Here is a 15,250-nt window from a genome sequence, read left to right as displayed (position 1 = left end):
CGTTTTGTGATGTATATATGTGTGTGTGTGTGTGTGTGTGTGTGTTACCTTCCCAAAACTGCCCTTTCCTAGCACCATAAGGAAGTTGAAGTCATGCAGCCCGGTCCGGCCCTTCCCCACTGGGGCGCTGTTGGGGGCGGTGCTCAGAACCGGCGGGGTCACGGCAGGCACAGGTGTTGCCACAGAAGCAGGAGCAGGAGGGAGAGAGGGAGACATGGTGGTGTCTGGTTCCTGGAGAGAAAGAGAAAGAAATGTATGAGAATGAATGAGCGCGAAGCCATTGACTGATAAGTGGAGCTCTACTGCCCCCATGTGGGCATGCATTGCAATGGCAGCACATTAGGGGTGACGTGTGTTGAGCACCTGCAGGTCTGGGTCAGGTACTGGAATATTGTAGTATTCTCCTTCATCCTGGTTAAGCAGTTTGAACCATCCGATGACAGGACGGCGGAATATCTCGCTTACTCCGAATGACAGCGCTCCCATAAAGTCGTTCCGAGACGTGCGGTCCCAGTCCCATACTTCTACGGACAAACGCCTGTCCCATTGCCTCCCACGCACAGAGCTAAAGAGAGAGAGAGAGAGAGAGAGAGAGAGAGAGAGAGAGAGAGAGAGAGAGAGAGAGACATTGAGAAAGAGAGACAAGATACATATTGTAGTAAAAATCCACTCTCACACACACTGACCCACACAAACCCAACCGCACACACTCACAAGGTGAAGCTCTCGTTCCAGACCGGGTTCAAAGTGGAGCGTATTGTCTTGGTTTTCTGTTTGCTGTGGCTCTTGGGGTCAGGGATGAGTTTGAGCTTCACGTAGGGGTCAGACAGGCCGTTGGGGTCCATAGGTATCAGGTTCCGCGCCTCCCGCACTGTCCACACCAAGCACAGTTATGTACAAACCGATAGCCGCAAAAAAAAAAACATCCTAATTAAAAGCATCTGTTTGGTACATTTTAAGTGCCAATATCTCTTCCCATCAAACCTTCTCCAGTCATTTTTGGTCTGACACCACGGTGCGTGGACATAATTGATAATTAAGGCCCTCAGACATGGCCACACTACTCCAAATTCTGGTGGGGTGGGAGAGCGCTGACTTCACCTCCTTTAAGTAAACGCCTGAGACGCACCTCTCTGTCTTTACCCTAGAGGAGTGGAGTGTTCTCGTCTGAAAAAACGCTGTGTAGGGGGAAGCTTGACCAGAATGTGAAGGAGGCATAGAAACAGCATTAGTTGGGTGTTTGGTGCTGTCAGTCATGAGATTATACAACCCGACATTCAGCACTGCTGATTATACTGGGATTTTCATGGTGAAACTGCATTAGATCCAAACATCTCTGGTAGGATTGCATGGATTAAGAGAGTGCCAATATGGGATGATAAATGCATGCATGGATAAAGTGTTATGGGCAACAAGTTAGAAAATAAAACAACTTCACACAATGTAAAAATCATACCCAAATGCACTGAATTTCATGTAATCCATTATTTATTCCCTCTGTTAGTGTAAGGGTGTGCCAATACTGTCCTCTGCTGGAGAACACCCGAACTGCTACAAACACCTACAAATATGTAGAACTTATTTCTAACAGAATGAGGTATTTCAGAACACCTCTAAACGCTTGACCTGTAACTCCACCTCCTCCTCCCTCAACCTCCTCTTCACTCTCACCTAAGCATTTAGCTCCTCCCTTATCCCCACATCATGTTGGCTGAGTCCTCTGTGACTCTGCCTCCTTCTGCACAGGTGTGAGGTGTGGTGAGGGTGTCCTGTCACCTGTGATGTATATGTCCTCCTTCTCTCCACGCACACTCAGGTGGATCCGCCCTCTCTTCTCTGTGTGGTCATGTCCGCACAGACTGGGCACACTGTTCTCACAGCGCTTGTGGACGTTCATGTCACAACCTCACACACACACACACACACACACACACACACACACACACACACACACACACAAGCACATGCATACGCACACACACAAGCACACGCAAAATTAACTCTTCCATATCCTTGTTGTTTCTATCAGTATTTTCTCTGCTAAGTATTTTCCCACAAACCCCTTTGCATTTACAAAAGGAGGCAGGCCTCCTGACACCCTGTCCAGTGGTACGTGCCTGTGTGCATGCATATGTACAGGGGTTGCCACGGCAGCGCACTGACTGGATGCTGCGGGTTGAGAACACCCTGTACCTTAGACATCTCAGCCTCAGGACCGCACAGGCCACGCCCCCAGCGAGGCTCGAGGGCTCTCCAGACCCCAACCCCGTCATTAAGCTCTCACAGCACCACCCGCTCCGCTCGGCTGCGCATCACAGCCTCGTGCTGTCATTCACACGTCTTCCTGCTCGGCGCTCTTCCCGGAACTAATCAGACCCTAATCAGACCCTAATCAGACCCTAATCAGATTCTACTTCATCATATTCCATTGCTGCTTCCCTGCTTCCAGATGTCTCCATGGTAGCGTGGGGCTCACGTAACATTGGCACGTTCATGGTCAGCGGGGTGCATACACAGGATTAAGGGGGGTACAGACAGTGGCGTTGTGCTCAATTCTGTGGCCCACCACAAGAGGCAGCGTGGAGGACCTTTTTAGTATTTGTTAAGATCTCCTTTGGCCTTCCTCTATCTTGTATCTTGACCGCTCCATGTTGGCCTGAGAGACAGGACAGAGAGACCACACCACACTGACCTGAGAGACAGGACAGAGAGACCGCACCACACTGACCTGAGAGACAGGACAGAGAGACCACACCACACTGACCTGAGAGACAGGACAGAGAGACCACACCACACTGACCTGAGAGACAGGACAGAGAGACTGCACCACACTGGCCTGAGAGACAGGACAGAGAGACCGCACCACACTGACCTGAGAGACAGGACAGAGAGACCGCACCACACTGGCCTGAGAGACAGGACAGAGAGACCGCACCACACTGACCTGAGAGACAGGACAGAGAGACCGCACCACACTGGCCTGAGAGACAGGACAGAGAGACCGCACCACACTGACCTGAGAGACAGGACAGAGAGACCGCACCACACTGGCCTGAGAGACAGGACAGAGAGACCGCACCACACTGATCTGAGAGACAGGACAGAGAGACCGCACCACACTGATCTGAGAGACAGGACAGAGAGACAGCACCACACCACACTGGCCTGAGAGACAGGACAGAGAGACCGCACCACACTGGCCTGAGAGACAGGACAGAGAGACCGCACCACACTGATCTGAGAGACAGGACAGAGAGACCGCACCACACCACACTGGCCTGAGAGACAGGACAGAGAGACCGCACCACACTGACCTGAGAGACAGGACAGAGAGACCGCACCACACTGACCTGAGAGACAGGACAGAGAGACCGCACCACACTGATCTGAGAGACAGGACAGAGAGACCGCACCACACCACACTGGCCTGAGAGACAGGACAGAGAGACCGCTCCACACTGGCCTGAGAGACAGGACAGAGAGACCGCACCACACTGACCTGAGAGACAGCTTGTCAACTTGCCTCTCTGTGACTGTCTGCTCCATGATGACATTTCACGCAGTTACACAAGTGACAGGCCTCATGGGACATGTTTATTAAACATAAATGGATTTAATGCTTGTTAACGTGGCATGTTATTTAATAGAATAGAATGTCATGTTGTTGGGTATGATAAAACATATTAAAAACCCAGGCGCTGTGCATTTGCACCACGTAACACTCTGTTCATCATTTCAATTCCCATTAATGAGTTACGGTTAATAAGATAAAATATGTGCCTCCGTTTGTACAGCAGCATCAAGAGCAACTCTGGAGGAACCGAGCAGAACTCACAGAATGCATCAACACTCCAGACCAAATTACTCCAAACTGTTTGTATATGCTTCATTTGCTCTGATTATCAAAACATTGTTTAACATAATAATAATAATAATAATAATAATAATAATAATAATAATAATAATGAGATTTGGTTTTCATCAGGACTGCATCAGCCTTGAGTTTTGGCAGGTCACTTCAATCAAAGATGCATCAAAAGTATCCGCCTTTTAATACCGTCACACTCACTTGGAGACACACACACACACACACACACACACACACACACACACACACACACACACACACACACACACACACACACTCACACTCACACTCACACTCACTGGAGCATTTCATGCCCTGGTGAATGAGGCCATAGAGCAGAGAGCCACAGTGATCACAGAAGGTCGGGCTGGAGTAGGTGTGGATCTTAAACTTGTGTTTGCTCTTCAGATCCTACAGAGAGAGAGATAGGGAGAGGGAGAGAGAGAGAGGGAGAGAGACTTAAATTAGGAGTCTTTTGAGAATCACACTGATACTGCCCTTTCCTCTAGAAATAGAAGTGTTCTGATGAGTCCGTCTCTCTGCACAGACACCTGTAAACACACACACCCGAACATGTGCGCACACACACTCACGCAGACATGCACACACACACACCCATAGGAAGGGCTTAATTTTGAAGTGACTGAGCCAATTAGCTCAGGCTATTTTGAGGCAGCTGAATGGCTGATGAATAAATGAGTTCAGCTCGGCTGTGAGAGCTACACCCTCCTAAACGCTTCACCCTTCCCCTCTTCATCGGTCTGCCCCCCCGGCCGGTCTGTCCCCTCCTGGTCAGTCTGTCCCCCCGGCCGGTCTGTCCCCTCCTGGTCAGTCTGTCCCCCCGGCCGGTCTGTCCCCTCCTGGTCAGTCTGTCCCCCCCGGCCGGTCTGTCCCCTCCTGGTCAGTCTGTCCCCCCTTACTCCTTCTCTCACTCAGTCCACCATCTGACTCTGCAGCCTTTCTCCATCTCTCTCTGTAACCTCTCTAGATCTCTCTATCTCTATCTCTCTATCTCTATCTCTCTATCTCTATCTCTCTTTCTATCATCTTGTGCTCCTGTCATCTTGTCCTCTTCATCCCTCTCTTGTCATAGTTCCTGCTCTTCTTCTTCAACCCCATCCCCTCCCCATACACTTCCATCCTGCTGGCACACTCTCTCTGACACACACACACACACACACACATGAACTGGTGCACACACACACACACACACACACACACACACACACATGAACTGGTGCACACACACACGCACGCGCGCACACACACGCATGCACGCACGCACGCGCACACACACAAACACACACGCACACACAGACACACGCACGCACGCACGCACACACACACACACACACACACACGCAGACTTTTTAAGTCTATTTGATCCATTTCATTTACAGGAAAATATGCTGTTGCAGGTAAAAGCTGACACAGCATGAGAAAGAAGCAAAGAAAGGAAGAAAAGCAATTTTGTTACCTGCACTGTTTCTCTCTCTCCATCCATCCCTCCCTCTCTCTCTCCATCCCTCTCTATCTCTCTTTCCTTATTACAATTCTTTTCTTTTTTGCTCTCTATGTCTGTGTCTTCCTAAGTGAATCTTGTGGCAAACAACGCTGCATCAATATTACTGCGTCTCTCTCTCTGCCTGTCTAACTGTCTCTCTGCCCCTATAACTACCTGTCTGACTGTCTCTCTTTGCCCCTCACTGCCTGTCTCTCTCTCTCTCTGTCTTTCCCTCTTTCAGTCTCTGTGTGTAGGTGAGAGAGAGGAGAAGGCTGATGTGTGTACCTCTGCTTTAGGTCCAGTGACGGCCCCAGGGCATGTAAACGTCACAAACTCGTGACAGCGTTTGTGCACCACAAAACTGCAGACTGAAAGAGACATGTTTAAGAGAGATGTTTAACTCCATGCCGATATTCCACAATGTAGCTCATGTGAGGAAAGTTCAACAGTTACAAATTACCTCAAAACCGAATTGTCAAAAATAAAACATATTGTGTGAAAGATGTTACAGCTATGTTACCTTGACATTGAAATCCCTGTTTTCCGATACCCCTATGAAAAAAAAATCCAAAAAGTCACACACCCAATTGCTCTTGTGACAAACAACATCGCATCAATATCACTTACCACTGGGGGGCAATCGTTAGCAGTGTTCATACTTTGAGAAACAGTGACACCCAGTGGACATTACTTCATTACATGTAAGGGTCATTTCAATGCTTTGCCACACTAGACAAGATACATTTCCTCCTTTAAAAACTGTTTTTTTCAACGTAAAACATTCTAATAGCCTTACCACCAAGAAGAAACCCTTTTGTCTGATGTGTATTTACTGAAATAATGTTCCCAAAGCAAGCGAAAGGACACAGCAGGTGACAGTCATTAGGAGTGTGCCACAGAGTCTTAGCGTGGAGGCAAGAAAGAAGAGAGACAGAAAGAGAGACCGACAGAGGAAGAGAGACAGACAGACTGAGCAGTAGAGACAGAAGGAGAAAGAAAAGGAAATACAAGAGAGACAAAGAGAAAGGTGAGGGAAACAGAGAGACAGAGAGAGAGAGAGAGAGAGAGAGAGAAGGAGGCAGAGAGAGAGAGAGGAGGCACAGAGAGTGGAGGCAGAGAGAGAGAGAGAAGGAGGCAGAGAGAGGGAGAGAGAAGGAGGCACAGAGAGAGAGGGGGGGAGGTGTGCGGAGCAGCCAGGTCAGACAGACTGAAGGCGGCCCGTGAGGACGTGGGACGGCGGGGACATATGGTTGCCTGCAGCTCTGTGCTGGCTGGCCTGCTCTGCGCAGCTCGTGCTGGAGAGCGTGCTCTAACAGAGCGCCCTGCATAATTTAGAGGGTCCCTCTGGGCTCGCGCCTCAGTCATTCAGGAGGCTGAGCAGAGCAGCTCCGGAGCAGAGTGCAGAACAGAGACTACGCTTCAGCTTCAGAGGCTCTTTTGTGATTGGGTTGCGGCCACGCGGCCCCTCCCACGCACTACGAGGCGCAACGCAGCCTTTAGGTCCGGAAAGCGAGCGCGAGTTCGGACGGTCAGGGCTCAAAGTGTGAACAGGGTCAGCGCGCACTTGAGCGCAGGCACACGTGAACGCGCAACAGTTCCGCGCGGAGGAGCGCGGCGGAGGTGGAAGCTGCAGCAGTCGGTGGTGTTTACCCGTCGCGTATAAACTAGTCAGGTCTGTAACACTTACAATCAATTTTTATGGGAGCAGGTTTAGCCTTTTAAATGTGAACTGTCATTATGTTTGCTGATGCTAATTCGCCTCGTATTTCAAAACTGAAGAGAGGCCGCGCGCATGAAGATATTGGCGCTCGCGCTGATGGATGAACGACGCTGGCCGGCCGCCAGTTCGGTCCAGCTCGGGCCCAGCGGCGCCGGTGGGTGGCCGAGCCCCACTCGCTTCACACAGGGAGACGAACGGCGTCTGGCCGCCGTATCACACACCAACGTGGCCGAGCTGGACCCGAGAACAGGGAAACATAAACGGGAAAGCGTGTTTTCTCACAGGTCAGTCATCGCGAGTACGGGTACGGTTAATTGAACGTTGAGGATTAAAACAAAACCAAAAAACAAAAACAGGCAAAACAGTGTAACAAAAAACGGACATGCTGACTATAAATGTAGTTTCGGTGAGGAAACGTTTTCCTATTTCAATCTCCCCCAGCTGTTCGGTGCCTTCCGGCCCCAGGCGCTGGAGATCCAATGAGCAGAAGGGGGAGTGTGTGGGCGGGGCAGGTGGGCGGGGCTTTAGAGAGGAGAGTACCAGATGAAGTCGGTGCAGTGGCTGCAGAAGGTGGGCTGCTTGAAGAAGCGGGCGGTGAACTGATGGTCCTTCACCTCCACTACACGCTTGTGCTTCAGCGCCCCCTTCCGCTGGAAGACCGGGAGCCTGGGGGGAGGAGAGAGGGGCGAGGGCAGAGGGGAGGAGGAGGGGGAAGGGGAGGACAGGGCCAGGGGGGAGAGGGAGGGAGAGGGGGAGACCGGAGTGGACATGCTGCTGAAGGAAGTTTGGGGCAGGGAGGTAGGAGGTGAGGATGGAGAGAGAGGGAGGGAGGGAGGGAGGGATGGAGAAAGAAGCAAGAAAACTATAGTTAGAAGGCAAGAAGTTGATATAGAATTTAGATGTTGAAAAGGTCTGAGTGTGTACAGATGGCAGTTTGTGATATCGAGGAAGAGAAGAGAGGGAATTCACAGAAGAGCAGAGGGAGAAAGATGAGAGAGAGGGAGCAAGAGAAAGAAAGAGAGAATGAGAGAGAGAGAGAGGGCAGAGACTAAGAGAGGGGGGAGGGGATGGGAAAGACAGTTTGTTAGTGAACAGAATGAAGGAAAGGTTAATACACACACAAACACAGACTTCAAGAGGGACTCCAAAGCACATAGTGATTAGTGTGCCTCCTGCCGAACTTCTCACACACACACACACACACACACACACACACACTCCACATCACCATGTCAACCATACTGCTGCCACCTGCTCCTCCATTTCTGCAGCTGCCCAAACCCCCCCCCCCCCCACACACACACACACACACACTTCCTTCCTCTCCTGTGCCCACTAAAGCCCCCATCATGTTCACCCATCTGAGAGGGGCTTCCCCCCAGTCCCTCACAAGCAGAGTGCATCCAGACCCCTGCGCTGAGTTTGGATTCGGGGGGGGGGGGAGGGGGTGTTAGAGGTAGGGGCGACCCCTCCAGAGGCACCATCAGAGGGCAGGCAGACAGAGGATCGATCGCAAGACAGGCCGCCCGCCAGCGCCTCGGACAAGAGACAAACACACCGAGCACGAGAAGGGCAGCGGAGACACCGAGGGGACACGGGACACGGACCAAACCGACAGGACACAAATCACCCGGACGGCGCCGGAGATAAACCCCGATCGGAGGAGAGCACGTTCGGAGAGCGACGGGGGAGGAGTGTGGAGACGCGCGGGTGAAAGCCTACCTGTAGGAGCGGCGGGCGCGTGAAGATGGTGGAGTAACTCCTCTCGCTCCTGCTGCGCTTCCCGGTGGCCCGTCAGGCTCTGCTCCACCTCCGACCCGCCGAGCGCCTCATCAACGGGGGCGAGGGGACCGCCACGGAAGTGCTGTTTGGAAAAAAAAACTCAACAGCCACCGAACGAGTGGGGGAGAAAAAAAAGAGAAAAAGTGAGGGATGAGTGAAGCTTTCGAGGACAGAAAGGGGATGGAGGAGTGGATGGCTTCTGCGTTGTTTCATCCAATGGAGAGCAAAGAGGGGCAGACGCACGCAGGCGATTTTCACTTTCCAAGATTGGTTCTGTTTTCACCAACAGGAAGAGGGGATGAGGTAGAGAGAGAGAGAGAGAGAGAGAGAGAGAGAGAGAGAGAGAGACTGAGACAGGCAAGGAGGGAGTAGATGGAGAGAACTAGGCAGCAATTCATTTTTGAAATCTGGGTTACCTCTCTCCGGAGAGTTAGAGAGAGAGACGGGTGGAGGGGGGGAGAGAAAGAGGACAGAGAGGGACAGCGTCCACCAGACGGACCGCCCCGGGTCAGCCGCCCCCAGCTCCCCTCCGAGATGCGTGTCAGAAGGGAGGACCAGAGTGGCCAGGACCGGATCACTTTATCTGCGTGCGGGTCCGTGAGGCGCCGAGTGCACCGCACTCCTCCCGTAAAAGCAGATCAACGAGGGTATCAGCGGCTGGCATGGCAACCGTGGAGAAGGGGCTTAGCGGATATTTGGAAGCAGCAGCCGGCCCCGGGTTGGCACGGGTAGCTGGGGCACTCGCGCTCACACAGGTGGCAGGAGGAAGAGGAAGAAGAGGAAGAGCAAGACGTTCACAGTGGCTGAGGGAGGCGGGGCGGGGCAGGGTCAGGGGAGGGTCAAGGGAGTGCACGGAAAAGCCAGTAGAGTGAAGCAGACACACAGCCCCAACCCACCGTGTGTGTGTGTGTGTGTGACAGAGAAAGAGAGAGAGAGAGAGGGAGGAAGGGCAAGATGGAATGAACAGGAGAGAGAGTTAAAGGTTGAAGGTCTAATTATGTAAAATGTAGGTTATTAGTCTCCTGATGAGGACACTATGAGAAATTTAATTAACAATTATAATTAGCAATTGTTAGAGAGCAAAACGGTGTCATTGGACAGGTGTATGTATGTGGGCAGGAGTGTGAACCTGTGCGTGCAAATGTTTGTGTGTGTTGTGTGTGTGTGTGTGTGTGTGTGTGTGTGTGTGTGTGTGTGTGTGTGAGTGCATGTGTTTCTGTGTGTAGAATGCAATGTGTGTGTGCGCGCGTATGAGTAGCCATTATTGTGCACTTGTGTGTGAAGGTCAACACATTTTATAACTTGCTGCGCTCATGATTTCAGAGCAAGCGCACCATTCCGGGCCGCTGCTTTAAATTTGGGGTGGCCTTCTACAACCCAACACAGCAGTCTTCTACAACCCAACACAGCAGTAGTCTACAACCCAACACAGCGGTCGTCTACAACCCAACACAGCAGTCTTCTACAACCCAACACAGCAGTCTTCTACAACCCAACACAGCGGTCTTCTACAACCCAACACAGCGGTCTTCTACAACCCAACACAGCGGTCTTCTACAACCCAACACAGCAGTAGTCTACAACCCAACACAGCAGTCTTCTACAACCCAACACAGCAGTAGTCTACAACCCAACACAGCGGTCTTCTACAACCCAACACAGCAGTAGTCTACAACCCAACACAGCGGTCTTCTACAACCCAACACAGCAGTCTTCTACAACCCAACACAGCGGTCTTCTACAACCCAACTCTACAACCCAACACAGCGGTCTTCTACAACCCAACACAGCGGTCGTCTACAACCCAACACAGCGGTCGTCTACAACCCAACACAGCGGTCTTCTACAACCCAACACAGCAGTCTTCTACAACCCAACACAGCGGTCTTCTACAACCCAACACAGCGGTCTTCTACAACCCAACACAGCGGTCTTCTACAACCCAACACAGCAGTCGTCTACAACCCAACACAGCAGTAGTCTACAACCCAACACAGCAGTAGTCTACAACCCAACACAGCAGTCTTCTACAACCCAACACAGCGGTCTTCTACAACCCAACACAACGGTCTTCTACAACCCAACACAACGGTCTTCTACAACCCAACACAGCGGCCCTGGCTCTACATCTGATGTCTACAGAGTGTGTGTGTGTGTGTGTGTGTGTGTGTGTGTGTGTGTGCGCGCCCCAGCTCTCTGTCTGCTGTCTACAGAGTACGGACGTGTGTTTATTCACAGTCATCAGCACTGTCACCGCGTGCTCGGAGATATGCGGAGAAGACGCACTTTGGAATAACCACGGCAACGTGCGACTTGGAGACGGATGATACAGGGTCGGCGATGAAGATGAATCAGGTTTACCTATAAAACAGACGGACTGCACTGCATCCTGGGTAACACACGCAGCCCATCGGCAGAAGGAGCAGGTGATGGAGAGAAAGGAGAGGGGGGAGAGAAGAGGGATCGGAGGGGAGAGATGGAAGAGAGAGGGAGGAGGAGGGTGAGTGGAGAGAGAGGAGGGTGAAATCATTCTCCCAGGCCTAAAGGTTGGTGGCTGGAGTTGGTGTCACGCACTGGGAGAGCCTCCGTCACAACCACAGCCTCCACGCAAATCACAAACATGCATAATGCTTACACCCCCTGACAGCAACCATTTTTCGGGCCGGGAGCTATTTGTAACGGCCCGAACATATCAGCGTACATAAAGCTGTACGCCAGAGCGTAATGAATTTTTCAAGCAAAAAAAAAAAAAAAGAGGTAGAAAACCCAACCCTGAGAAGCAAACACAGTCACATTAAAACAGAAATACGGCGAGGCTGTTTGAGGTCGGGCCGTCTCGTGGCGCTCGGCCAGGGTGTGCGGGTGGCGCTTTTGTGGTGAAAGCAGGCGGGTGTATTTCACCCACACGTCTCCTAGCGTTTCACGGTACGGCCTTCGGGTCGTAAACGTGAGCTACAGACCTGCGGTACGCGGTGCTGAAGAGCGCAGGCCCCTCCCCCGCTCGGGCACATCACGGCCATCATACGCCGCACCGAGATATACGGAGAAGACGCACCGTGGAATAACGCGGAAAAGGGGGGAGAGATGATGCCGGGTTGATGATAAAAATGAATTAGCTTTGCCCGTAAAACAGAAGGTCTGCGCTACAGGCACACGCATGCGCACACACGTGAGCACTCATGTCAGTAAGAGGACAGGACGAAAGAGTCAAAGGTCATGTTATTTAGAACCATGGTAATTCAGCACACAGCCATACGCAACACAACTCATAGCGGCAGATCAATATAACCCATACAGTCAAATCAATAGAACCCATACACATATATCAACACAACCCATACACATAGAGTAACAAAATCCATACACAGATCAACACAACCTTACACACAGATCAACACAACCTATACACACAGGTCAACACAACCTCTACACACAGAGGAACACAACCTATACACACAGGTCAACACAACCTCTACACACAGAGGAACACAACCTATACACACAGGTCAACACAACCTCTACACACAGGATATCAGGAACCCAAAGCGAGAATTTGCTTCATCTTTCAAGTGAGAGCCGTTGGCCTGTTCCACTGACACGGCCTGTGAGAATGAGAGAAGGCTGCTTTTCCGAGTGCAGCGCTCCTTAGCCCCTCCCCCTCGTCGCTGTGGTTGGTTGAGCTGGGGGTGGGGAGGGTTGGGGGTGTGACTGGAAGGCCCTCTCTGCTCCGGGCAGCCTAGACCACAGACGTGCGGAGTGCTCTCCTTACCCAGCATTCCCTGCAACATTCCGCCAGTCATTTCCTGCTAATTTCACACTTGCGATGTATAATTAAAATTTTAAAAAAGGAAGAAAAGTGCCCCGAGTAGAAATTCTGTAATAACGTTGATAAGAATTTTAAGAGCCCGAGAAAGACAACATTCTAGGAGCAAATTACAAAAATGTGTTTTTGATGTGGGACTGGCATGTGTGAGTTTCTGTGGAGGGATAAGGGAACTTCATCAGGAGAAGCCTGACAAGTGCTTGGTGTTTAGAACTAAAGTGTTCTTCAGAAGTCCACAAGATGCACTTAGATAACGTCCTTGTCATTAGACACATCTGAACACATGGTGTTCAATAATAAATAATATTTTAGAGGAGTGAAGAGAGGTTGGGGAATTTCATTACACTGATAATAAATTTTATTATTCACACACACACCCACCCATACACATTATTATTTTTATAGGGATTTATCTCAAAGATCTATAACTCTACCTTAAACTGCTATGCCTCCATTTAAACCCAACTCTAAACCTGAGTGCCTATGAGACGTGCACTGCCTCTTTTAGATTAAAAGCAGCATTTTAGATAAAAAATATAGTGTTCCAACAAAAATAGGCTATAACTCTGTTAAAGCAAAGACATTAATATAAAGCGTGCGCACACACACACACACGCATACCGACACACACACAATTTCTGGCTGGTTAATCTTTACTGTTGGCTAACTTTGTCAGCTCCCTCTCGGAGCCTGATGAAATTTTACCACCCCAGCTGAGTCCACTGTCTGGCTAACTAATCACTCTAATTAGGAAAATTAGCCAATTATCCACTCAGGTAAAATGAGTTTCGGCACAAAGTGTCTCTCAAGGAATCCAGATGAAATGGAAAAAAGGTTTAAAAGAAAGAGGCAGAGAAGCTAGTGTAGGGAGATCAGGCTGATCTACTGATTCATGTGTTGCACAGAACTGCACATGCACACACAGCATCTAATATGCAGCAAATAAATAAAAGACGTATGTAATAAAACAACCGTTTCTTATGCACATTATACACACTGTTTTGTGCATGATGCAGTCTTGAATGTATAAAGATATAACGCAGCGCGCTGAGCTCTCCAGACCCTCTTTGCCGTTTTAAAAGCTGCACGTTCAGATCTTCGAGACCCTCGAGTCCTTCAAAAAGGAAACAAAATCCAAGGCGGTAGCACCTGAGAATTGTGGGTAATGGGAGTGAACGCTGCAGAGGAGACAGCAGGGCGGCGTGTGGCCGTGGGTCCTTCAGCGCCGTGCGTGCACACATCCCCCGTGAGATGCCCGCTTGCTTTTACAGGGGGGGCTGTCCAGGTCTTCGGAACTCCACTGTCCCTCGGACTCTCTCCTGCCCCCCCATCCAGATGTGTGGCATGGTGGGGAAGTGAACACTGATCTGAACACCTGACCTTGTGGTGGTGGAGGGGGGTTGGACAGTCAAAGAAGGTCCGAGCAAAGGCTATTCGCTGGCAGAGAAACACCCCTCCCAAACGATGTCTCCACGAGCACTTCCATCCAATCGAGCCGTGAGGTGGTGTGGTTATTTATTTTCCTTCTTTGGCATCTCGACCGACGGGGGTGTCTCGCGACTGCGGCTGCGAGCCGATTTGGGGGATTTCACAGCGGTGCACCCTGTGAAGAAGGTGCATAGCAGCCAGATGAAACACGCGGCACAGAGACGAAATGGCTTTGATCCCGCAGAGACGTCAGGCAAACACACGCGCCTCTAATCACCTGCACGCCGCTGCTTCCCTCCTGTGAGTTCTCATTGATATGAGCGGAGAGAGAAAGGAGATCCTGTGAGACAAATTGATATAAATGCTAATGTCAATAATGATGAGAGAACTGTGCTGTGCCAGTCAGCTGTAGAGGGAGCCCCTGTGGATTCTGGGTAATTGATCACTGGGTCCCAGTATAGTAATGGCTAACAATAAGGGAGACCAAGACAGAGAGAGAGAGAGAGAGAGCAGATAAGGGTAGCTGACAGAATTTGGAGATCAGATGAAAGCCCGAAAGGCAGTGATGTGTGCTGCATCTCCACCTCTAGGTCTGGGTTCTGCATCTCCACCTCTAGGTCTGGGTCTGGTTTTTTCATTGAGAGATCAAGTGATGTGCTCAGGGAGCCTGCAGCACTCTGAGCCCATGATGAGGTGCCTCGTGTGTGTGTGTGTGTGTGTGTGTGTGTGTGTGTGTGTGTGTGGTAGCTCTCCCTGCTCCCTTTCTTCCACACCCTCCACTCTTCCCCCCCACACTCTCTCTCACATGCACACCCCCTCTCACACAGGGCTAATGTAAGTGCCAAGGCCTCAGTGAGGCGATGAGGAGGCCTCACTGTGCTGCAGTAAACTAACCCCCCCTTCCCTCTCCCTCTCTCTCTCTCTCTCTCTGTCTATCTCTCTCTCCCTCCCTCCGTGCCCCCTCCCACATGCTCGTAGTGACATAACCATGGCTCAGCGGTGATCGATGAACACAAGCCGCACACTCCTGACATGAATAAACCACGGCAGCTGCTCGCCCTCCCCTGATGGGGCTTAACCAGCCGTCCGGGAGGCGTCCGCTGAGATGCACAGGCTCGCCCAGCG

At 51.0% G+C, this 15,250-nt stretch overlaps 1 protein-coding gene and 1 long non-coding RNA gene across 2 annotated transcripts in view; one reads left to right on the top strand and one right to left on the bottom strand.

The window, feature by feature from the left end:
• Positions 1–9,209, bottom strand: part of prkcg (protein kinase C, gamma) — a 20,502-nt gene extending 11,293 nt beyond the window's left edge. Inside the window, exons 1-9 of the mRNA XM_076970883.1 lie at positions 8,815–9,209; positions 7,633–7,863; positions 5,893–5,924; positions 5,658–5,740; positions 4,168–4,279; positions 1,777–1,905; positions 715–871; positions 364–565; positions 49–231 (exon numbers count right to left, since the gene is read on the bottom strand). Of these exons, the coding sequence (XP_076826998.1) occupies positions 49–231; positions 364–565; positions 715–871; positions 1,777–1,905; positions 4,168–4,279; positions 5,658–5,740; positions 5,893–5,924; positions 7,633–7,862 (1,128 nt within the window). The 5' untranslated portion in view covers position 7,863; positions 8,815–9,209. The remainder of the gene's footprint in view (positions 1–48; positions 232–363; positions 566–714; positions 872–1,776; positions 1,906–4,167; positions 4,280–5,657; positions 5,741–5,892; positions 5,925–7,632; positions 7,864–8,814) is intronic.
• LOC143473759 (uncharacterized) lies at positions 6,633–10,418 on the top strand. Its single transcript, XR_013120627.1, has 3 exons — positions 6,633–7,044; positions 7,152–7,376; positions 10,198–10,418. It is a non-coding gene; the product is annotated as an uncharacterized LOC143473759 (long non-coding RNA).
• Positions 10,419–15,250: the final 4,832 nt, after the last annotated feature.

This window comes from Brachyhypopomus gauderio, chromosome 13 (assembly GCF_052324685.1).
Source record: "Brachyhypopomus gauderio isolate BG-103 chromosome 13, BGAUD_0.2, whole genome shotgun sequence".
NCBI lineage: Eukaryota > Metazoa > Chordata > Actinopteri > Gymnotiformes > Hypopomidae > Brachyhypopomus > Brachyhypopomus gauderio.
The sequence above is the reverse complement of the archived record's forward strand: the minus strand, read 5'-3'. Positions and strand labels throughout refer to the sequence as shown.